Source organism: Erpetoichthys calabaricus, chromosome 3 (assembly GCF_900747795.2).
Source record: "Erpetoichthys calabaricus chromosome 3, fErpCal1.3, whole genome shotgun sequence".
Taxonomy (NCBI): domain Eukaryota; kingdom Metazoa; phylum Chordata; class Cladistia; order Polypteriformes; family Polypteridae; genus Erpetoichthys; species Erpetoichthys calabaricus.
In genome coordinates, this window is record NC_041396.2 from 82866697 (window position 1) to 82892275 (window position 25579).

General features: G+C 38.6%; 1 protein-coding gene across 2 annotated transcripts in view; it reads right to left on the reverse strand.

Annotated features, from left to right (window-relative positions):
- Positions 1 to 278: 278 nt before the first annotated feature.
- LOC114648143 (metabotropic glutamate receptor 4-like) overlaps positions 279 to 25579 on the reverse strand; it is a 983563-nt gene continuing 958262 nt past the window's right edge. For both annotated transcript variants that reach the window (XM_051924640.1, XM_028796992.2), the window contains exons 10-11: positions 5596 to 5842; positions 279 to 1399 (exon numbers count right to left, since the gene is read on the reverse strand). In XM_051924640.1, coding sequence (XP_051780600.1) covers positions 1350 to 1399; positions 5596 to 5842 — 297 coding nt within the window. In that variant the 3' untranslated portion in view covers positions 279 to 1349. The remainder of the gene's footprint in view (positions 1400 to 5595; positions 5843 to 25579) is intronic.

Sequence of the window (25579 nt, forward strand, 5' to 3'; positions counted from 1 at the left end):
TGAAAGGCCTCATCTGCCTTGCGGTGTGTAAAATGGCTCTGATTAATACAGCATGCTCAGTTGATACAGTTGGTTTAAAAACTGCAAGGAATGAATTTTATTACTGTACTTTTTTTAAGGGCAGTGCATTCAAATACAGAAAATCCATTTTTACACATGACTGCCAGACGTTCTGTCCTCAATTGACATATGAGGTGTGTGTTTATGTGTCATGAATTTAATTGAATAGAGATCAGTTGTCTAAAATATGGCTCTCGGTCAAGGACAAGATGGCAGTGTGGAGTGGGCGGCAGTGAGGGTTTTTTTTGGAGGTCAGCGCATCAAACCATGAGTTTCGTTAGCCTAGCGGTTCTGAAGAAGATCTGGACGGCAGTGTCACCAGGTGGCTAGTGCTAACAAACATTAAAGGAATGTTAAAAGTTTTACTGTGGATAATTGCAGGGCAGCAGTGCAAAGTTTTGTTGTTTTTATAAGTGATAATGTACAGGAAAGACAGCTGTGCATTAAAGAAATCCCAACCTAAATTCCTGTAGCATTACCGCAATCATTTTTGAGTTACTTTTAAATGCCATGATAGTGATAGTGCCCAGCGATTAAAGCGCACCCACACAAATCGAGGGAAAATGAGGCCCAAAGTACAGTAAGTCTAGAATAACCTCAAACAAACAACTGGGAAGAAAGGCAAAATTAAGATCCCTGACCGTATCGGAAGTTCCCCTGGCGTTTATTCATGATTGGCTTTCTAAATGTGCCACAAATACCAGGGTTTACAAAATGAAACACGCGGGATCCCAGGAGGGAGTTGTTTTTTTGTTTGTTTGTCTGATGAACGGCTTCTGGCTTGCGCTGTGAAGTCCATGGATGTCAATACTGATTTTACCAACTTGTTTAACTCAGATGGCCTCCTTGTGTGATACTCCCTTTCATCCAGACCAGCATCTGTCCTTAAAAAATGGCACAGGCCATAAACTAGAGAGATTTCAGGGAAACATCAGTTATACATGCAAACAGTATTGCTGACCCCAGAAAGGACAGCTGACTCAGTTAGAAAGAAATCTCCTGCCGTTGCCATTGAACCTTGTGCTTCTACCCAATGCTACTCTTTATGATGCACTCCTTTCCACCTTCTGACCTCCAGTGACTTTTTTTTTGTTCCTCCACCAGCTTTTTGTAACTTTAAAAAGGCTGTGCCTCCAACCCTGAATCCTTTTATTCTTTAGTTCTGTTTGTATGTTTGTTTGTTTGTTCCACTGCACGTTACTCCTTATTGTTGAATTTTTTACATTTATTTCTGGTCATCATGAGCTCTCCACAGTAAGGTCTGGCTCTGGCGCCCTTGAGCATTCCAGTTAGATCGCATGGTTGCTGTAGCTGATGTATGTTTGCTTAGAAGCCAAAGCTGTAAAATGAAAGAGAGAGAGAAAAAAAATGTAAAAACATACATGAGAAAGCCAAAGAGGCTCAGTGCTCTAGTAACTTTACCTGGTGTCCTGCTCTAAAGCATCAGCTACTGCCGGACACCCCTAACCCTGTAGAAAAATCATTTCAGTGGGGCTTAAACAAAACATCAAGGAGCCCTTGCAGTAAATATGAAATTTGTAATCAGTTTCGTAGAGGCTGCTGTGCCTGCAAGTCTTCATTCCAGCTTTGAACGGGACATCTGAATAGTTTTGCACCTTAAACAATTGTGTACTTTCATCAGAAATTAACAGGTTACTCTGATCTTCTCAGTCAATGTTTTACTGTCTTCTTAGTTTCTGAACATTTTATCTATCATTACTGTTATTTGTTAAAGGCCACACAAGCAAAACTGATAACTGCTAATCCTTACCCATTTACTGTTAACTCCTGTTTCTTTATATTTGTCATGACCATATAGATAAATCCATAATAGAAAAGAGATCTATCATGGGAGAAGTATGTGACTGAAATGAAGAGAGCTAGGCAGGGGAGAAGGAATTAAGAGAGCTAGACAAATTTACTATATTGTCAGAAAAAGGCTGTAGTCCAGCAGTAAATGATAAATACTGTATTGTGTCAAATCAGTTTCCCTTTCAGAATCCCATATGCTCCGAAACACTTTCACTTTGACAAGTCCTCATGAGGGTAATCAGAATATAAGTTTAATGTCCAAATATTATAAATCTGCTTCTTCTCACATGTACAGCTAAAGGCCAGATTTAGCACACAGGGGCTCATAATTTAGAACTGCTAAGCAAGCATTAGAAGACAAGAAAGGGACAACTACGAAAATGGGCATTGTACAATTTCTGTGTAACAGAGTCAGCATGACATTGGATCCTCTCTTTGCCTTGTTTGGAATGGCATGATTTACCTAAGTAAGGACCTGCACATGGAGAAAGAGTATAAAGCCTTGGAACATTGCCCGGCATACCTTCGAAGCCGATGGACGGATGGAGATAACATCATCTGATCCTGAAAATCCTTTTAGCGCATCAACGAAAATGGCAGACTCTACACAAACGTCTTTTCATGGCTTCCCGTCTGTTATACCGCGTAAATCGTCATTAAAGAAAGCTAAGTTATTTTCTCTTATGTGATTTCTTACCGTCATATCACTAAGGGAGGAATATCGCCTCTTTATAATATATCTATTTAGGTTCAGGTTACTTAAGATGCCACAATTACAAAAGAACTTATTCCAACCAGGGAGCTAGTGCCCCTTGTTGGATAGAATGAGCCAAATGACTTTCCCCTTTATAATCTCGCATGCTCTGAATCACTTTTTCCATTTACAAACCTATACACTTTGAATCACTCATTCCTTTCACAAATGCCTGCACACTCCAAATTGCTCATCCCTTTCACAGCCCCACGGGCCAAATAACTTTTCCTTTCCTTAAGCCCATGTGTACCAAATCGCTTTTCCTTTTCACAATCCCACACACTCTCAAACTGTTTTTCTGTTTTACAAGCCTGTGTGCTATGAATCGCCTTTCCCTTTCACAAGCATACATGAAACAAGTCACTTTTCATTTCAGAAGTCCATGTGTACTGAAACTCTTTCTAATTCACAAGCCCCCATCCTCTGAATCACCTTTTCCCTTTCAAAAGCCTTGGCCAGGTAAATCGCTTTCCCTGTGGCAAGCCTATGTGAGTTGAATCACATTCTTTACAAATCTATGTGCTCAGAATTGCTTGTCCATTTCACAGTAAAATCGCTTTACCCTTCACAATACAATACAATGCAATTTATTTTTGTATAGCCCAAAATCACACAAGAAGTGCCGCAATGGGCTTTAACAGGCCCTGCCTTTTGACAGCCTCCCAGCCTTGACTTTCTAAGAAGACAAGGAAAAACTCCCAAAAAAACCCTTGTAGGGAAAAAATGGAAGAAACTTTTGGAAAGGCAGTTCAAAGAGAGAGATACCTCTTTCCAGGCAGGTTGGGCGTGCAATGGGTGTCAAAAAAGGGGGGTAAATACAATACAATACACAGAACAGAACACAAGCTAATTGCTTCACATTCTTACTTCGCTGTATTTAGCTGTAGAAGGTCTTTATGAGGTGCAACAATGAAATACCTAGAATTTAAGATACACCCCAATTTTAAGTTTGGAAACATATGTAAAAAAAGTGCATCTTAAATCGGAAGCAATACGGTATTTTACATTTGCTCAAAACTAAACTCTAGGTCAAAAGGTTTCCACATTATTACCTGATTTTTTCTTATTTAGCTTTACCTTGTAAAGAAATCACTTGTCCTTAAATAAAATGGTTACAATGACATCGTACATGGATGCATGCACAATTCCCCTTGGGATTAATAAAGTATCTATCTATCTATCTATCTATCTATCTATCTATCTATCTATCTATCTATCTATCTATCTATCTATCTATCTATCTATCTATCTATCTATCTATCTATCTATCTATCTATCTATCTATCTATCTATCTATCTATGACAAATAGACAGGGTTAAAACAAGTGGCCTCCTTACTAACTAAAAAAATATTGTAAGGAGGGGTATAAACCAATAGTGAAAACAACAGAGAAAATATATAGAGTATATATAATCTCTGAAAATTAATCAAAACACAAAATAATGCATTAGGTTCGATTTGACCATCAGGAAACATGACAATGGGGCCTCATGTATAACGGCGTGCATTGAATTCACACTAAAACATGGTGTAAGGACAAAAACAGAAATGTGCAATAATTCCAGATGCATAAAACTGTGTGTATGCCAATTTCCATGCACTTCCCCTTGATAAATCCCAATGAACATGAAATTTAACACACATACACGCACCTACAGCCCCACCCTGGCTCCTCCCAGAATTTTGCATATTTCAATCTGCAAATCAATACAAATACCATCTTCTGTTCGGTGTTTTGTTAAAAGACAATGGCAAAATCACATGGAAAAAAGAAGAATTTCAGCGAATGTGAAGTTGAGGCAAGGAAAAATTTACTATTTCTTAGCTTAAGCAGCTGCATAAGCAAGAAAAGGAAATTATGGAGTGATACAGCATGATAGAGACACTTGAAAGTTCAAGTTCAGAAAGTCACACAGTCCCCAAAATAAAAAAGAAGCTGTCAGATATCAAAGTCGACGTGAAAAGGCGAGTCACAGCCCACCGTCTGTTTATTCTGTTTCAGACAGTATTACAAATACTGACCCATGTGTCGATGATGCAACTCCATGTAATGATGGTGCTGGAAAACCGGATGTTGCTGCAAATTGCGCTTTTACTGTTTCAGAGTTCAGCCACAATGTAAGGAAATGTTATATGTCTGGATGAGAGCAGATAATTTCATCCTATATAGCAGGCATGATGCGACTTGGTAATGTTTGTGAAATACCCGATCGGTCAGCAAGTTCATGTTGAAAAGCTCCTGTGGCTAAAAACCCAAGAGTGGATAGAACTTACAAAGGAGCGGGTAGAGCACAATTCCTTAAAGTCTGCCTTTGTAAAGCCAGCGTCAGTTCAGCACACAGCTGGAAGAGAATTGCTTTTGGAAACTGACATCGACTTAGAAGCCAGTCTTTATCATCTGTAAATATGCACTCTCTTCTAATTCTTCCATTCGCGATGTCTTCAAACAACGCTAAAGCAGCTATGGTAGGTGGAATAGTTTGGCCATTCCATGCACCATTATATTATTACATAATGATTACAATGAAGTGAATTAAATTTGTAAATGATATGCAATTAATTTTGGTGTATTTGATAAAACCCGTGTCATTGTTGTGAATATGAAAAAGGAAGGTAAATGACACAGAAACAGTAGCACTGCTTTGACGGTGGTTGCGGCCAGTTTGGAAAACTCACCAGAAACTGTGCACACAAAGTAGAGGGCTATCGTGAAAATGTGAGTTGTGAGTAGCTTTACGCTAAGTTTAGTTTTTATACATCTCAAAGCGTGAGAGGAAACGGGCATACGCATCATTTTTGTGCATACGCACCATTCATACATTAGGCCCCTGGAGAGTGAGACAACTTTCTACTAAGTGACAGCAGTTTCTCCCAGACAAATGACATTAAAAGTCATTCTGTCATAATTGATGGGAAATTTGAAGTTACATTTCATCACAAAATATGCAAGAGGAGTTGCAGTACTCACATTGCGTTTCCAAACTTTCACAGAGCTCAGATTTTGCTTCACCATTGGGTCTAAAGCTGCCCTTTTGCGTGAACTTGTTTGACATGGTGGCAGCAGTGACCACAGCCTTCAGACTTCGCTTGCGCTTGGGCACGTTCTGTTCAGGGTGAAAAAGCACAATGTACACCTTCGGCATGTAGAGCATTCCCAGCGAGACCGAGGCACTCAGGCTCACAGAAATGGTTAACGTGGTGGTTTGAATGTACATCTGCAAAAACAAACAAAGAAAACAAAAAAAACATATTTTTATATGTCTCAATGCATAGGGAAAAAGCACCATAAGGTAAAATTAACCTGTTTAATTCTGCCAAAACTTTTATACATAAAGAATAGTAGAAAATATTTGACAAGACCAAGACAATCAGCCCAACAAAGCTCACCAATTCTAGCTACCTTATTTCCCCAAAATAACCTAATTTTTACAGGTTCCCTGCGTTCTACTTTCCACTACAATAGTTTATAATTTATTCCATGCATCTATGGTTCTCTGTGTGAAAAAAACTTTAATGTTTGTGTGAAATTTACCATTAGCTAGTTTCCAGCTGTCCCCGCTGTTCTTCTTGAACTCATTTTTAAAGTAACAGCCTGGATCCACTTTACCAGTTCCTATCATAATTCTCAAAACTTTAATCATGTCACCTCTAAATCCCTGTTTACTTAAACAGAAAAGGTTCGACTCCTTCAAATCTTCATAGGTCGTTTCTCTCAGCCCTTGAATCAGCTTATTCTCATTGCTGTTCCCAGGTCAGGTCAGGTTTGGGAGCATGCACTGGTACAACCACATGACAAAACAGCTTGGGATGCTGGTTGACAATCCCCCAGGTAGACACGCGGTCCAGTCCCACCCTCCGGAAATGACTTTCTATATGCTGTATCCAGCTGTTACGAGGGGGTCCCCTTGGCCTGGTACAGCCACTCAAGTCCTCAACAATGAAGATCTTTTGAGCCGGATCACCCTCAGGGAATCACACCACATAGCCGTAATGCCGTAAATGACACTCCCTCACAATGCAGATAATGTGCCTCATTCGGGACTCTGTGAGCAACCGCTGACTCAACACAGAGTCAAACCAGACTTCATCTCAGGTCACTGGATAGCGTCCATGTCTCGCAACCATATAGCAAGATGGCAAGCACCAGAACTCTAAAGACTTGGAGCTCCGTCGTTTTTGCATAGATATCAAGAACGCCACACATCCCTTTCCAGCGACCTCATGACCCCCCATGCTCTCCCAATCGGTCAACTGACTTCATACTAAATACATGAATGTCACTGCAGAGGTAAGTAATCCTCTCCACAAGGTAGAAACTCTCTCCGCAGACAGACACCCTCCTCTTAATGGCTGTTCCCCATCATCAACATATCCTTTTACTTTACAATTTACTTAATCTATTTAAAAAAGGGTGGCATGATGCTTCAGAGGGTTGTGCTGCCATCTAACAGATCCATAGTCTAAGGTTATATCCTGTGCTCATTTGTTCTTTTTGCTCTGCTTTTTCTCTTACATTGTCAAAGACGTGCTGGTTAGTTTGATTTGTAATTCCAAACAGACCCTGTGCACATGTATGTGCATGCATAGAAAATCGATCAAGATTATTATTTGTCCTTGTATTTATATTTATTATGGCCCTACAAGAACTGGCTCCTGTCCAGGGCTGATTCCTGCCTTCTGCCCAGTTCTACCAAAATAGTCTCCAGACCCCCAAGAACCTGAGCTGGATTAACTGGGTTTGAAAATGTTGTGATATGATAGGTTTAAAGTAAGTGCTCAATATGCTCTTTTGCTTCAGTACAGAAATCAAACTCAAATCAGTAGACATCTGTTTTCCAAAATTATTTTGTAGTTTTCTCTTATAATTAACTTCACTAGAGAGGTGCACAATAATTATATAACATTACAATCTCAATCCTTCTTATATCAATATGGAGCTGTAAGGGGGATTTCTTAGTAATTTCTAGCAGCACAGAGTGCATATCAGGAAAGAGCACTGACAGGACGGCAGCCCATTGCAGGGTCACAATAAATAAAATTACTATAGAAGTAAAAATCTTGATCCATTTTCTATGCCTGCTTTTTCATTTACCAGTCATTGGAGTGTACAGGGCATTCTTTTCAACTGAAGTTCAAGAGATTAATTTAACATGCGGCAATGTTATTGAACTATAGGAGGAACCCAGAGTCCCTGAAAGAAACATACAGCACATACAGTAAACTGTGATGACAATTCAGACTCTACAAACAAGGCCCCAGTGCTATGAAATAGGAACATTATCTGCTGCTCTACTGTATTGTCAACAAAGATAAAGTGATTGATTAATTAAAATATTCATGAATCAGTTCATTGTAAGACATTCATTTCAGTCAGGGCAAATCACACCTTTCAATTGTCAGAAGATCATAAACAGTGCATGCCATTTTCTTTTTTTGTTTCCAGAAGTTGAACCTCCAACTCAATGATAACAAGCCCTGGGAAGAGCTGAAAAATGACGAAATAAACTTGCTGAGCTGCAGGAATACTCTGGAATAATGTGCTTGAGGAGTCCTGGAATCACTGCATCCTTTCACTCTTTAGCTGTGTAAAGCAATCACGCTAAGTTCAAGTTTTTGGATTGTGATGGGTAACCGATATTTCCACAGAAAACCCACATAAACAGGAAAAAATACACAATTGATGATCCAGCTTTAAATATTTGCAAGTGCCAAGAATATTTAATTATTATTAATAAATCATGAAGAAACATTATACATTATCATGTTAAACAGATTATTAGTTTATGTACATTCAAATAGTTATACATGTCATTAAATGGTAATTCACATATTGATGACACTTCATTAATAAGCCATTAAAAATATTAGTATGCTTCTTAATATCTTTGCACATCATTTATTCATTAGTCAGTGATCTTTTTGAAATACCTAATCTAAAGCTGAAACTATTCATCCATTGTAAAGGTTTGTAAAAGTGTGTTAAGGAAACTACTGACAGTTATTATTAAATGTTAATTGAATGAAAATGTGTTGCTGCCAAAAACTAGATTTTATATCTGAAGGAAACAATACCAAGTTTAAAGTACTAAAAAGAATAACAATACACTCATTTCTAAAAACTGTAGTTAGGAATACAGTAGCTCTCATCGTAACTACAGTATTTAAAAATATAAAATCAAAACTATCGCCATTTTAAAACATTTGGCATGTAAAAACGCTTCTGATATGCTGCTTATACTAGTTCTCATTTTTCCAGACAGACAAATCACAATTATTGCAAAGTTTATAATAAAAGAAAAGGAAACATTATTTTAAGTCAGTAGAGCAATACAAAATGCAATCAATAACATGAATAGAAAAAGAATAAAGAGCAGTACTTGCAGAACGTTCCTTCTTTTCAGTTTTGCTTTCTTAACAAGTTTTATGTTTTCTCAGGGTCAGTCATTTAGAGCAACTGAATGTGGTTTGAATACATCTGATATTCTAAATCATAAGACAAATGACATTAGGATGTCTTTACATTGCACAACTGCATGTATTGCACCTAACTCTTTTCATTGCCAACCCTTTCTCATCAGCAACCCACGATATTAATTCTTCTGGCTGGATGTTTATTTTTACTTGGAGGAGCAATTGAAAACCTTCATGGCCCATTTTCTAAGCAAATGTTCAACCCCAAGTTTCCGACTATAGAAGTACCTTATTACAATAGGCTAGCATGTCTCTGCAAAAGGTTACACTATATACAGTATAAAAATATTACATGTGTATATATATATATATATATATATATATATATATATATATATATATATACAGTATATATATATATATATATATTATATATATATATTAGGGGGCTGTGCCCCCTACTTGCTTCGTTCTCCCACCCCACAACCCCCTTCCCCGGGGGCGCACTTCTCGCTAGCCACTTCGCGTCTCTGCTGCTCTCATTGTGAAGGGGGGCTGAACACACGCTAAGGATGGATCAGCTGCTGGCTTACTGCTAGCTGCTACCGAGCTATGTGATCTGCATGTCGCAATGTGCGTTGATCATTTAAAAGCCTGTACAGCAGCTGCTGCTGCCATGCTGCGTAATCTGCATGTCGCGCTGCACGTCGATCATTTAAAAGCCTGTACAGCAGCTGTGCTTTTGTCTCACTTCCTTGTCTCGTGAGCTAAGTAAGCTTTAGCTCTTCTTAAGCTGCTCAGACAAGACAAGAAGACATTTCGAAGATCAAAAAAGGGACAGATGATAAATGACAGTGTGGTAAAGTGTGCAAGGGCTCCATGGTAGTGCTTGAGTTTTTTATAAAAAACAGTGCAGCTCAGGTTTTATGATTGTGGGTATGTGCTGGTGGAAAGCCATGCAACCATGGGGTGTTCAATGGTGAGCCTGGCTGATTGCTAGTTCACATGCAAGCATGGGCTTTTTAACTCCTTATTGACACTCTCCAAATCATTATTGCGAGCACCGACACCTACGAAGGAATCCAAGTAGGACAGAAGAGTGAGAGAGAAAGAAAGGAAGGAAAAAGAAAGAAAAGAAAAGGGAGGAAATCAAGGAAGGTGATTGGGAGAGACCAAAGAGGATAATTTGGAGATTGAGCCAGTACATTAGACAGGAGGCGAGGTAGCTAGATGGCTCCATAGGGAGTGAGAGGAATGGCACACCAGGGGTGGGTCACTACTGTTGAGCATTGGAAGGAGCAGGAGTGGCCAAAGACTTTGTGGGTCATCACTTTGACGATGAGAGATGGTGATGGGACAATGAAGCCAGGCTTTGTGCGTCCCAGCTGATTACTGTCTGAGGTGGCTGATGGTGGCTGACCGTGTTTGCTGGCATTTCTGTCTGCTGAGCTATCCATTGGATGACCAAACCATGGAAAGATGAGAAAAACAGATGTACTGGGACTCAGAAAAAAGGTGAGAAAAATAACCTGATTCTGTTTCTAAACTAGTTTTTAACATTCTTTCAGATTTATTTATCTATTGAACTTGTTTTTAATGCACTTGTCTTTAATGGATTTATTTATTTAAGATTTTGCAGTACACTTTTTAAACATGTTTGGACACTTGTGTTCTCATTATATATATACAGGGGTGCACATAATTGGTACGCATGCACGACAAAAATTGTAAATGCATAACGTCATCCGTGACACATCATGTTGCTAATATATGTTGTTTTCTTTTTGGTTTTGATTATCTTGTGTTGCCAATATGTCTAAAAAACAACATACATTAAGCACTCTAGCTAGATGGCGAACAAAGGTAAATGAAGAACAACGGCAAGCTCTGTGTAATATTTTTCTCCTTGCCTTTCATAAAGCTAAACACACTCATCCCCTATCTTCCTATGCTGAACATATTCCTTTACTGAAGCGGCTAGGAGTAAATGTCAGAACTGTGTATCATTCACGTGAGGCGGCCACACGGATAATGCAGATCATCGTGCGCACTATCAGCGTGGAGTTGAAAGCAAAGTTGGAGTCTGCTGAATTTTGGGGACTGATTTATAATGGATCGAAAGACATCATTAAAACTGAGCATGAGATCGTTTTCATTGTGTCTGTGTCCAACATCAGTTTACCATGGAGTTCCTTGGCCTAATCGAACTGGGTGCTGACCGATCTGCGCAGGCTGTAACAGACAGACTCATTAAACTTTTCCAGGAAGCAGGCATGGACAACCATTAAAATCCAACTGACCACGAGTGATAACAGTGACTTGCAGCATATCTGCACAGACCAATTTCAGTGTTTTCTGGGCAACATGCTTGACATTGGCAAGATTTTGAAGACCACGTCCATTGTGTTTCAGAAGGAAAAGCTGAGCATTGGAGAATGTAAGGATGAACTCATGGTGGCCATAAGACAGTTTACACTTTTTCTTGATGCTGAAGGCCACTACAGAGCATATACTATTTCTAATGCTGATACTGACAGGGACAAGATAAACTTACTCAGGGGGTTAATTGAGGAGTTTGGAATCAGATATGACTCACTGAAGTCATGTGATCATTTCTTACTATTTGATCCTTTAACTTGGCCTCAGGACATACAAGATTTATATCATTTTGGCAACACAACAGTTTTGTACCATCTTCAGAATTATGACGCCACACTGAGTCTTGACAAAGACACAACTGTAACAGAATGGATGCGCTTAAGGCAAACAGGGAAACGTTTGGCAGCATCCTCTATATATGACTTGGTCCAAATAATAAATACAATAATAATAATAAATACAAGCAATCCAGATCTTTACTCCAACATTGTCAAATTTGTTAAACTGTCTCTTACACTGCCTTTGAGCAGTGCAGCCTGTGAGAGGGGATTCTGAAATCTTAACATAATAAAAAACAAGCACTGATCTCGTCTGTCATATGCTTGCCTCATGGCCCTAATGCACATCCACCAGTCAAAGAAGACCACAGAGACATTTGACCCAAAACCAGCGGTTGACCTGTGGATGGAGACAGCTAAGCGGAGGCTTAACCAGGAGAGGGAGATGCATCTGCAGCATCATCTACCATGCAGGAAGCTGAAGTAGAGGACTGTGAGGTAGACAGTGAGGAGGACAGTGAGGAAGGTTGCACTTATTAAAACCTTACTCTGTATAGAGCGATCAGGTATTTCTGATTCTTACCTCTTTTTAAGCTGCTGCTATATTTTTATTTTACTATTATTGTTGTTGTATCTGTATTTATTTTTTATCCTAATTCTTTTCCTTACTGTTAAATCTGTTATAGAAATTGTTTTATTTAATTTTTTTCAATTTCTTTGGTAAAACTGTTTATGGTCATGCCAATAAAGCTCTTTGAATTGAATTGCGTACCAAACTCCATCCGATGGTATTCACTTGAGTAACTCACGGATAAAGTTATGTGCACCCCTGTACACAATATATTTGCAAATACATAAAAAATACATCCTTCAAAGATAGAGTGATATTGGTTTGTCTACATGTACACTTTGTAGTATATAAAATTACAAGGCAGATTATTTACTGGCTGAGCTGTTGATTCAGCGTCAGGCAGAATACATCAGGCAATGGCTTTATACTACCTGCTGCTGCCATTTAAATCCTCCTAAGAAGCATTAAAGCGTATCCTGAAGCACCATCCAATCTAATCACTCCTTCTTTTTTCCTCCTGTCTCTCACAGACACGTGTCTCAGTGGCTGTGACCACCTCTTGTTTGTTAATTTTCTGCAATGCTGACTTTAATATCATTGCTTCATCAACCTTAAAACACTTTCCTTACTCGAGTCAATTATTTTACTCACTGCAGATTCATGTTCTGTGTCACTTATAGCATCCCCATAAAATCAAATAATCTTATGAAAATGTTATGTTTCATGGAACATGTTGAAGCTTGGGGGTGTTTACTCCTGCTCCCTTGCTTCATTCACCACATTTACACAGAAAACTCAAATTAATTAGGCACATTAAAAATGAACAGAAGTAAAGAAAGCAAAGCAAAAGCTGCAGGAGAGACAATAAAGGTCCGGAGAACAATTGCTGCCTGTCTTCTGTCATAAATAGTCAGCACATCACCTGGCCTCCTGCCCTCAGATATTGAAGGCTGTCATATTACATCTTGGGGCAGCCCTTCATAAATGGCTAATTCCCTTTGCCAGCTAACTAAATCTGCCTTACATGTTCTCTGTGTAGACCATTTAGTGCCATCAAATATACATTAAATATGTCCCATGCCTTTACTGGGACAAGCAGTCCTAGTGGTTCTCATCAAATAAAATTAATAAATATTTAAGTAAATGAAAATAAATTCTATTAACTTCTTTGACAACTCTTTACACTAAGCATCCTTTCCATAACAGAGCATTTATGGAAAGTAGATTATGTGGCACTTTATTAACTGAATACTCAAATTAAATCATTTCTTTCTATTAATTCATTATAAATCAAGAGGGCAAGAAGCACAGCATGCAGCAGTTACTGTAGCCAGCCGAGTTAGCTTGCTGAGAGCAAAAGAGCGTAAATGAGCTGTATCGTCTGCCATCAATATTAACTGGACTGCATCGAACTGCTGCTCAGTAGAGTTTGTTTCACCTGCTCATTGTCTCCTCTCTACTCTGTGAGCAGCACCTTTGGCCTTCTGAGTGAGTCAGCAGCACTTCAGCCTATACAGGGAAAGCCTACAGATCTGGCATTTGACGTCAAACTGACTACTCTGTACTTAAAATAAAGTACATATAATTGTAAAATGGGACATATGACTGTCCTGCTGTGTCCATTGTATTTTCCCCTCTAATATTATGGAAACCTGTATTTTTATTACTAGTAGTAGCAGCAATAGAAGAAAGAGTAGTATTGTCACATGTACATAGTACAATAAAATTCTTACTTATAGGTCTGACTAACATGCAACACATCGCCACTCTCCAGTGCCATGATAAACAAAAATGTATTAAAATAAATACTTTAATTCCTATCTAAAAAAAATTGTATGTGTTATAGTTGTTGTAACCTCAAAATAGAAAAACAACTATTTCATACTGTGATTTGTGAACCTAATCATGTTTAGCATACTGTAACCTGTAAGGGGTGCCACTGAACCCCAAACTCCAGACACAATCAAACTCCTTACAACCATAGGTTCAAATAATAACTGTTTTATTACTTACAGACCCCTTGGAAAGGTTAGCATAGTCACAGAACCAGGGATACAGTTAATATATAATTCTGCCTCTCTCTTTCCATTCATTCTAAGAGCTTTGTTCTCTGCCTCCCAATACTGGCTCCCTGGGCAAGGTGAAGTGGCTCCTTTTATCTTAGACCCTGGAGTACTTCTGAAGCTTGGACATAGTCTATTGGAAGCAACCTTGGGCTCAGAAGGCTGTCTCATAAAGTAGGGGCTGTACTGTATGTTCTTGTATCACTCCTCTAACAGAACCCATGGAACTCAGCAGGGCTTTAATCCCATCATGCCCTGTGGCATCCAAAGGGGACCCAAAAGCCGGGGATGCTACCCCCTAGTGTATTGGGGTGCACAGTACCTACATGCCACTTACTCCCCCCATCCTTCTAATGTATTGGCCTCCCTCCAATCTCCTTTATCCCAGAGGGAAGGACTCCAACTTATCCTCTGCGGTAATCACAATTCATACATGCATTTTTTTTTTTTGCTGAAGCAAGGACAATTCTTTCAGGCATGGACCTTAATGTGCTATGTTGGGGTCCTAGAGATCCTAATCTGTACATGGTATTGGTCACAAATAGGTCACTGAATATAGTAAAAGTGTGGATATTTAAGGCTAGTCGGCCTTTTGCATTTTGCTAAATAATAGCATTTTAAATATGTTTTTGTTCATTCTTTGAGGAAATATGCTCATCTACTCTAATATATCTAATTTAAGGTTCAGGGTTTAAGAGCTGCCAAGTAACATAAGCTGCATATCTTTGGGGAATGTTGGAGAAATACCTAAGTACCCTGGGGAAAACCCACACAGAGACGGGAAATGCGGAAAGTCCAAATGAACAATAACGTGTAGCGGGGCTCAAGGTTATTATAGTTAACGAAAACTAAAATCAAAACTGAAACTATTATTAAAAAAACATTTTCATAAACTGAAATAAAATAATTAACAAAACCAAAATGTGTGTGTGTGTGTGTGTGTGCGTGTGTGTGTGCGTGTGTGTGTGTGTGTGTGTGTGTAAACACGATAACTCAAAAACGCAACTAGATAGATGGATGAAATTCGGCATGTGGTTGTTACATCACAATTGTAGATCTGTATTAACTTTTGGGCCAAATCCATCACCCGGAAGTGGTACTTTACCTGAACACATATGATTTTTAAAATTTTTTTATTTATGCAGCTGCAGAGTCCGATTTATTCAACATTACTTTTATAACAATTGTTCAATATATTATTAATTTGATTTGTTGGTGATGGTTCCTTAATGTACAGTATATAAAAATATAATCATTGTCTTGCGGTTTACTCCTCAAATATCCATATCTGAGTATACAAGAAAGTCGAGGGGAGACCACTCCCGATTTTTGAAAATAAAATGGCACTGATCGAGAGACTGACTAGGTCATCATACAAGATCAGCATATTGTTGCTGACCAATTACTTTTGCTTTAAAAACATCGTTTAACAATGAAGCAGTACAAACAATTAAAGGTAGAGAGTCTGACAAGTGATGAAAAACTAGACATACTAATGGGTTTTTGTATTTATTTTATATTTATTAATTTCTCTTTTTTAGTTCATATTCACAACTCAAAATACCTGATATTGTGAAAGTAAACCATTAGCAGAATTATATTTTAAAATATTTGTCTCCCTTTTTTCAATGTTTTTCCCACTCTCTCAAAATAGATAGTTGAAATATCATATTCTTTTTGTTCTTAACATCAGCCATATCATACATATTGCATACCAGGGAGTTTTCATACATATTGCATACCAGGGAGTTTTCCTGCTTTACAGTACATTCAAACCTGCTGCGGTAGGCTCCAGGTTTCCTGTGATCCTGCTCTGGATAAACAGGTTTAGATAATGTATATGTTGTTCTTAATCTCAGATGCTGTCTCTGTTGTTTTATGCCTGTCTGTATTCCTATTTCCTACTCTTGTTCTGCTCATTATGGGTTTACTGTTCTTATGGTAGGCTATTCATGACTCACCACCTCTAACCTTCACACTACATGCTTGTTCTTCTTTGTTTCCCTCAATACAGCTATGTGGGTTCTGCACACTCATTCAAGTCTAAGAGCCCTGTTCTTCCTAAGCCCCTGTGATTTTCATGAGAAAATATTTAAAAAATTATACAATTGTGTAAAATTATTCATATACAGTATCTAGTTTTGATTATGCTTGTTTTTATCAGACAAAAAACAAAACCAGATAGTAAACCAGGCAGTGCAGTAAGCTTCCACTAACATTAAACTTGTATCCAAATCTGTTAAGTGTATAGTTCTGTCTGATTGTGACACAAAACTAACTCCGTAGGCGCTCCATGCCATAATTACTAAAACTAAAACTGAAACTAATATATATAAAAATAAAATAGAAATGTCTTTGTGAAATAAAAACTAAACTAAAACTAAAAGTACATGATGAAGGAAAACTAAAACTAAACTGAATTTCCAAGTAAGGTCAGAAGAAATATAGAAATAAAAACTAATATAAAAAGGCAAAACTAAAGTAACCTTGGTGGGGCTACATAATAATAATATGTTCTAAGTTTGTGCTGAGTGCATTTCATTTCATTGTCCCGTTTACTGTCCGTTATATGTGTGTCAGTAAATGTTGTCCCTGTAAGTGAAGAGGGGAAGGATAATGGAGAGAGACCGCAGCCCCGAGACGAAAATTGACTGTCAAACTCACCTGGTACACCTGGGACATTGCGTATTTAAAAAAGAGGAGTGTAAGGCAAAGGAGGACAAAGAGGAGAGGGAGAGAGAGAAATTAAGGAGCGAAAAGAAGACAATTTAACCATTAATTTATCAACTCATCACTGCTGATCATTGCTTTAGTCCACTGCTTGATTTTTCAACATCCGATTCATCATCACGACAGCCAGCACCGAGGAACCCCGGGGTTCGAATTCATCCCAGCCATTGCAATGACTTTCACGGTGAGGTTGGATTGCTTTCGGGAAGGAGCACAATAACATTACAGCCAGTATCAATACTGCCGGACTTTATTTTGGACTCATTTTTCACCACATTTCAATCACTGTGTTTACCTAATCTGTGTATGCATTTGTGTTAAGTGCTTTTATGTATTGTTTAGGGACAAGGGAGGGTTCAATGTAAATATTTGTGTATTCGTGTTTTTATATAGTAATTAGTCACTGGTGTTTTTGAGATAGTGGTTGTTTGTGCGCACATATCTACATTATTGAACATTTATATCTATCATTTACAATATATATCCGTGTTTGATTTTACATTCCTATCTATTGTTTTCTGGTTATTTTGTTGTGTGGGGAAAAAAGGGACAACTTGTAAGGAGTACGGCTTGTTATTAGAGCAAGAAGCCTCAGGTGATCCAAGGAATAGTCTTGGTAGTGTAGTGGCGGGTCTGGGTAAAGGGTCGGCCGTTACAAACATGTGTGTGTTTGTGAATATAAATATAATTGTTATGCATTGTGATTTGAAGGTTCCTAAAGTCCTACCCTTTACCACATTACTTGGTAATTTATTGCATGTGTTTATGATTCTTTGCATAAAGAAATTTTTTCTAATATTTATGCAAAATTTGCCCTTAATAAGTTTCCAAGTGTGTCCCTGTGAGTGTGTTAAATAATTTATTTTAAAGTAACAGCAGGGATCCATGGTCTAATTCTCCTCACTCGTAATTTTACATACTTCAGTATTGTTACCACTTATTTTTTGTTTGCCTAAAATGAAAAGGTCAATCTATTTCAACCTGTTCTCAAAGCTCATACCTCTCAGTCCCAGTGCTGCAGTACTACTATGTCTTTTTTGTAATAAGGAGACTAAAACTGTAGTACTCCAGACGAGACCTTACCGATATAACTTAAGCATAACCTCATTTAACTGGTACTCCATGCACAAGATACATAACCTAACATCCTATTAGACTTCTTGATTGCTTCTTGAGATACATATTTATATATAAAACACAAAATTGACTGACTCACTCACTCGTCAACAAAAACACTATTTCCTGTTTAGTTGAAAAGCTGAAATTTGGTAGGATGACACATCTAGGCCAGTAGGTATCCACTATGAAAGGATGTTTCAGTATATCAATATTTAGTGGTAAACAATAGAAAAACTAAATACCTCAAAATCTTAAAAACAATGACTGATTTGATTGCCATTTGGTGATATTATAGAAAAAAGAAAATTAGCAGACACAAATTATTTGTTGATATTTGTCAACAATAATACTGTAGAGAATGGAATATTCTTAATCTTTTTTTGCCTCAAAGATGATCGCATTGAGAAACGGAGCTTGTAGTTCATGCAAATGAATACCGCAAGCAGAACAGCACCACTTTGCAAGATGTAGCTGTAATTGCACAGAGAAATGGGACTGAAGAAGAGCAGCTGCCCTGTACAGGAAAAAGAGAAAGAGGCGAGCTGCATGAAAATTGAGATTTGAAGTGGCCAAAGAAAAGTTAGGCAAAACTCCAAGAAGATGTGATTAGCAAGTGGCCTCCTTGGGTACATGCAGTATTCCCTGTTCTGTCAGCATCTTCTTACAAGGACGTTTTTGGGAGTGGGTGTATAGCTTGGTGGCAAATACATGCAATATTGTGGACTAGTACGGTGTCTCTTTGGAGGTCAGACTGCGATGTGCCATCATGTTGCTATGCTCCAGTTCGCAAAGCAGAAACAGAGAAGGGCCACTATGGCGTACCAATGCACTTCAAGCCCTATGTACCACAAAAGCCAGAAGCAGTGCCTTGCCTTTGTCAGTTTAAACAGTTGCACCACTCACTAAAGGGTTCTCCCATGGACAGGAAATAGAGGATGTGGACATTGTCCATGGTTCAAGACATTATTTCTTTTCACCTGTTCTTTTCCGCACAATTCTTAAAACATTTAGTTCAATACCTGGGCCACATAAATGAAGCCTCTAAACATCAAGCTGTATGTAATAAGGTCAAGGAAACCATTATTCAATGGATATTGCTTTTGATCTAAACCCCAGAAAACATTTGTAATGGTACAAGACTGCTGATCAAAGCATTGCATTACATTTGCTACAGGGTGAAACTGTATTTATACCCAAAATTCCAATTATTCCTACTAATTACCTGTTGAAAAGAGTACAGTTTCATCTAAAACTGTGGCTTGCAATGACCATCAACAAAAGCCAAGTCACTAGGAAAAGCAAGAATTAATCTGTGGGAAGATTGTTTTACATAATTAAGTGTATGGAGCTCCATGAACAAATAATATTAAAAAAAGAAAAGAAAAAAAACAACAAATGCTGCATAAAAAAGTACTCAGTTCTGTTACACCTGATTGATCCTCTTCGCTATAACCAAGGTCCATTGCCTTAGAAAGTTGGCAGGCAAAGCTGGGTAACACATCTAGTACACTGTATGTATAAAATGCTACAAACTAAACTTGAAAGACATACAGCTATATTAAACATTTTTAATATTTACAGTATTATTTGTTAAGTCTATTCTCAGCATATTCCCCTAATAACCTAAAGTACAGTAAATTATTAAACTAATGAAGTAAAGTCTTTATGTTCAAATAATGGATGAATTAAGATAGGTAGGTAGTGATTTCTTCAATTTTCCATACAGTTTTATAATCATGTTTTGAAAAGAAAAGATTCTATACCATAAAGAATGACCCTGTACCAAAAGAAGACAAGTTTTCCATTTTCTACTTTTGCATTTAATCACTGTTTAGTTAATTTGCAATAAGTCTGCATACCATTGTAATTTCTAATGTGTAGTCATTAAGCTTATTTTTGTTAAATAAAACATCCAAAAAATTAAGAATTGCAGTATGAAAGATGTTAAACAGTTATTAGTTATTAAGTGCTGCTGCCTCGCAGTTAGGAGACCTGGGTTTGTTTCCCTGGTCCTCCCTGCGTGGAGTTTGCATGTTCTCCCGTGTCTGTGTGGGTTTCCTCTGGGTGCTCCGGTTTCCTCCCACAGTCCAAAGACATGCAGGTTACAGTAGGTGCGTTGGTGATTCTAAATTGTGCTTGGTGTGTGTGTGTGGGCCCTGCGGTGGGCTGGTGCCCTGCCCAGGGTTTGTTCCTGCCTTGCACCCTGTGTTGGCTGGGATTGGCTCCAGCAGACCCCCGTGATCCTGTAGTCAGGATATAGCGGGTTGGATAATGGATGGATAGTTATTAAGACTACTTAAACTGATTTTGTTAAACACCTTCTGACAAGGTGTTAAGAATGAAAATTAGTTCTAAAATGCATGAAATAGAAAATGGTGAAAAAGGATTGGAACTTTGAATGGTATTTCATACACAATTTAAACTTATATAAATGCATTTTTCATTCAAAATTCTTAAACTTCTAATTTTGCTTTTGTGGAAGAAAATTTTTAACGGACACCAAAAACTGGAATGCCCCGGTTTAAGCAATAAAACACAGGCAGGAGAAAGCATCAATCATTATTCTTTATCTAAATCTTGCAGGAGACAACAGCATATCTTATTAGCAAGTGTTGCAAAGAAAAGAGTGTCCTCTGTGCTATATTTATACAATTCATTGATTAGATCACAATACCAAGGAATTCATTACATAATCAGAAAACTTTTAACATGATTGGTTACACTGAGTTACTAACGGGATGATTCCTTAAATAACTACAATCCACTCCGACAACTAAGTTGATTGATAGTCCTTAAGAGCATGCGACTTTTCAGGAGGGTTAAAGGTACACTCTGTGACAAGGCTGCACATTCATTTTTATGTTCTGAACCACGTTTCCTAAGTTTGCCATCAACAGGAAACTTACCACATAACAATAGAACAATGATGATACCTTAAAATCCTTTTCTTACCTTTTCTTTTTAAGCTTTATACATAAAATAACTAAAAATGCATTTATCATAGTGAATAATGAAATAACAACATCACCCTTTAAGCATAAGCTCAGAAGGATATGAGACTCAAACACGTTAGGTGCATTGGACCAGTGTTCATATTCAACTCTTACACTTTCCCCTTTAGCCAAGTTCACTTATTCTTCAAATGATCGATTTCTGTTACCCTGGGCAATCTGCTTTTAGTCAAAATAAAAACAGAGACCTAAGCTGTACCAGTCCTCACTACCAGTTATTGGAGAGGAATGAATTACTTCAGGAATTAAACAGGGTGTGGCATAACCTTGTCTTTTCTTATGTTCACCTCCACTCTGCATTAGATGGCCATAATGCATTTTGAGAAAACAATGCAGTTAACTTTAAAGGTCTCATACTGATTTCTGTCTCTTCGTAGAACTCATTTACTAGTGAAGAACTTTACAAAAAGTGAAGATATGCTCCTAAGACTTTCAGTAAAATCATTATGTGCCTCCATCCTACATATCACTTGTCATATTATGCTATGCGAGCCACTAAGGGGCGTACCGCCACCCTTACCCAGACACAGATAGGCAGGAGACAATTTTGCCACACACCACACGTTTATGTACAGTTTCTTACCAGTCGACAATACCCATAAGCACACCTTAACACCAGTAACACCTTTCAGTCCCTTCTGCCGCCAGTCCTTCTCCCTCCACTCCTCTTCAGGCTTTTCCTCTCCTCCTGACTCTCCCCTTATGGAGTGAGGCGGCTCCTTTTTATAAGGCACCTGGATGGACTCCAGGTCCCTAATGAGCTTCTTCTGGCCACACTTCTGTGTGTGGCAGAAGAGTGACTAAATAAGGCCCTGGAAAGGTCCATGCACCCCCTGGCGGTGGCCACGGGGTCCAACAGGGTTGACCCTCCATGCTCGTAATCCGTGGCCCCACTGAAGACCAAGGGGGCTGCCCTCTATCAGACTGGGGGAGAAAGTGTCCCAACAATCTTCTTTTCCCCAGTCCTTCCACACTTTGGGCGTCCTGGCCGGGTAAAGGCCGTGGCCATCCGCCACAGCTCAAAATTTTATTTTCCTCTTTGTAAAATTAGAAATAACATGTCTAACTTTTAATCATCAGTTTCCAGTATTCCATTACTTGCAAATATTTCTAGGTCACCATTCAGGGTCAGTGGCTATCTGATGTATATAAAATCAGCTAGGAGTTAAGTTAGGCGTATATATTTACCCACAAGTACTGAGAACATCACAGTCTCCATTTTTATTAAGTTCGGCTTGTGGAAGAGAGAGAGACAGAAAAAGAGAAAGATAAGGCCAGGAACAGGAGGTGCCTGAAGGGGTTGGGGGGGTAATGGCAGACACTCGTACGAGTCAGAAGGTCGGGAGATGGGAAGTAAGGCAGAGCAGTCATTACAAGGCAGATTCATTGCATTTTTAATATAGAGAGCCATCTTTCCGTTTTGAACATTTGCAGTCATTAATAATGGATGAAACAGAAGTGAGAAAAAATTAAGCCCTGGGGCCAGAAAAAAAAAATTGATTTGTTAAACAGTTGAAAACAAATCTGAAGCATCAATATTATTATTATTGTCACTTGCTCTCTATAGCTTTTCCAATAAGCCATAATGTGTACTCTAGTGTTATGCCGCCTTTCTGGAAAATACAGCATATGCCCTACATGAGCATTTCACCCACAATCGTTTCCAATACTAGTTACTACTAGTAGCAAGGAAAAGGCTATCAATTAGAATTGGCAGGTTTTGAAATGTTGTATTGGGTGGTGGGTAGAAAATTTGGGGTAAGAAACAAAAACTTGGTGGGTCATTCAGAATGTTTTGCAACAGTTTTTTATTGCTAGATATTTACTGTAAAACTGCTTGAACATACCTACAGTACAACAAGATGCATATGATGTACTCCACATTTTTACATAATTGCTGTGAAATTCAACAGCTCTGCAGCAGCATGTAACAACAGCTTTACAGTGCCGAGGAAAACATTTGCTAGCTTCATCTGTTATTGCTAATTTTTGAGACCAAATATATTCAGGTCTTCACCTAATACCTTGATATTACATAAAGGACACCTATGTGCATAAAAAATACGTTGTATACTTGTATTTATTCAATGCACATAATTATTTGACACCAACTGACAAAAGTGTGAAAAAGAAATTGCCCCTCTTTCTGTTTAGATGACCTATAGATAGATAGATAGATAGATAGATAGATAGATAGATAGATAGATAGATAGATAGATAGATAGATAGATAGATAGATAGATAGATACTTTATTAATCCCCAAGGGGAAATTCACATACTCCAGCAGCAGCATACTGATAAAAACAATATTAATTAAAGAGTGATAAAAACACAGTGCAAGTTAAAAAGTGCAAGGTGGAGAGTACGAGGCAGGTATAACAGTCAATAACTTTGTATAATGTTACCGTTTAACCCCCCTGGTGGAATTGAAGAGTCGCATAGTGTGGGGGAGGAACGATCTCCTCAGTCTGTCAGTGGAGCAGGACAGTGACAGCAGTCTGTCGCTGAAGCTGCTCCTCTGTCTGGAGATGGTAATGTTTAGTGGATGCAGTGGATTCTCCAGGATTGACAAAAGCCTGTTCAGCACCTGTCGCTCTGCCACAGATGTCAAACTGTCCAGCTCCGAGCCTACAACAGAGCCTGCCTTCCTCACCAGTTTGTCCAGGTGTGAGGCGTCCCTCTTCTTTATGTTGCCTCCCCAGCACACCACCGCATAGAAAAGTGCGCTCGCCACAACCGTCTGATAGATCATCTGCAGCATCTTATTGCAGATATTGAAGGACGCCAGCCTTCTAAGAAAGTATAGTCGGCTCTGTCCTTTCTTGCACAGAGCATCAGTATTGGCAGTCCAGTCCAATTTATCATCCAGCTGCACTCCCAGGTATTTATACTGTAGGTCTGTACCCTCTGTACACAGTCACCTCTGATGATCATGGGGTCCATGAGGGGTCTGGGCCTCCTAAAATCCACCACCAGCTCCTTGGTTTTGCTGGTGTTCAGGTGTAGGTGGTTTGAGTTGCACCATTTAACAAAGTCCATGATTAGGTTCCTGTACTCCTCCTCCTGCCCACTCCTGATGCAGCCCACGATAGCAATGTCGTCAGCGAACTTTTGCATGTGGCAGGACTCTGAGTTGTATTGGAAGTCCGATGTACAGTATATAGGCTGATATCAACAATTACTGCAACCAAATGTTTCTTACAATTCAATATCAGAATTTCACATCGTTGTGGAGTACCTTCAGCCTACTCTTCTTGCAGAACTGCTTTAATTCCAAAACACTGGCATGTTTTTGAATATGGACTGCTCATTTTAATTCCCACCTCTGCATCTCCAATTTGTTTTGCTTTGGACTTTGAGTAGACCAGTGCAAAACTTAAATTTAGCTTCTTTCCAGACATTCTCATGTGGACTTGCTTTGTGTGTTGGATAATTGTATGATTCAACTATGCTTCATCTTCAGTACAGAATTCATGGTTACTTTAGTTACACCATGACCTGAGGAGTCAAACACTGCCCACAACATCACACTGCCATGTTCGACTGTTGTCATGACTGTGAAACCCCGCTTTTGATTCATGCCAGACATAAAGTGACCCATGTCTCATTGATCTATAGAATGTTCTGGGAAAACTGTCTGGGACTCATCCAGGTGTTTCCTTACAATGGGAGACAAAGATGTATGTTGTTCTTGGTCAAATGTAGTTTCCACCTTGATATTTTCCAATGAAAGCAATTTTAATTAAACATTTGCTAAGGTAAGAGAAGCCTGCACTTCTATGAATTTTTACAATGTCCTTGTGACTTTTAGAGTGAATTTATGTTGTGTCTTTTGAGTAATTTTCACATGCCAGGAACTGTTGGACTTCATTGTTCCTCTCAATCATTTTCTATTTGGTTGTGGCATGACAATCACAAAACATCAGACAAACAAGGTGATCTTGCGTTTGCATGGTCCAAAACATCCACTTTCCTTCTTCTCTTTCAGCCACTGATTGCTTAGGACCGCACCCATAAGGCTTAAGATAAAGTCATGGCAAGTCATAGAACTGTATGATTGAATGGCTGGGGATACCACACTACATGACCGGCTGTTACAGGCACTCAACAATTGTCTGTAACTGGCCAAGTTTACACAAATGAAAGCTGCAACTGAGTAATCACGGGAAATGTCATGTAATGTGACACTGGTCTAAGTTTGAAATGAAGAGATTCCCTAGGCAGAGTCCCTTAAATATGCAGTAAAAGTCTATAGGCATTCTATAAATTCTATAAAATGAACTTGAACTGTGACTTCATCAGCACACTAAAGTGATGATAAAGTGATGTGTGTTGTTGACCAGCCAAAGAGAGGCTTGTCAATGACAGCCTGCAACCCACAATGTCAAA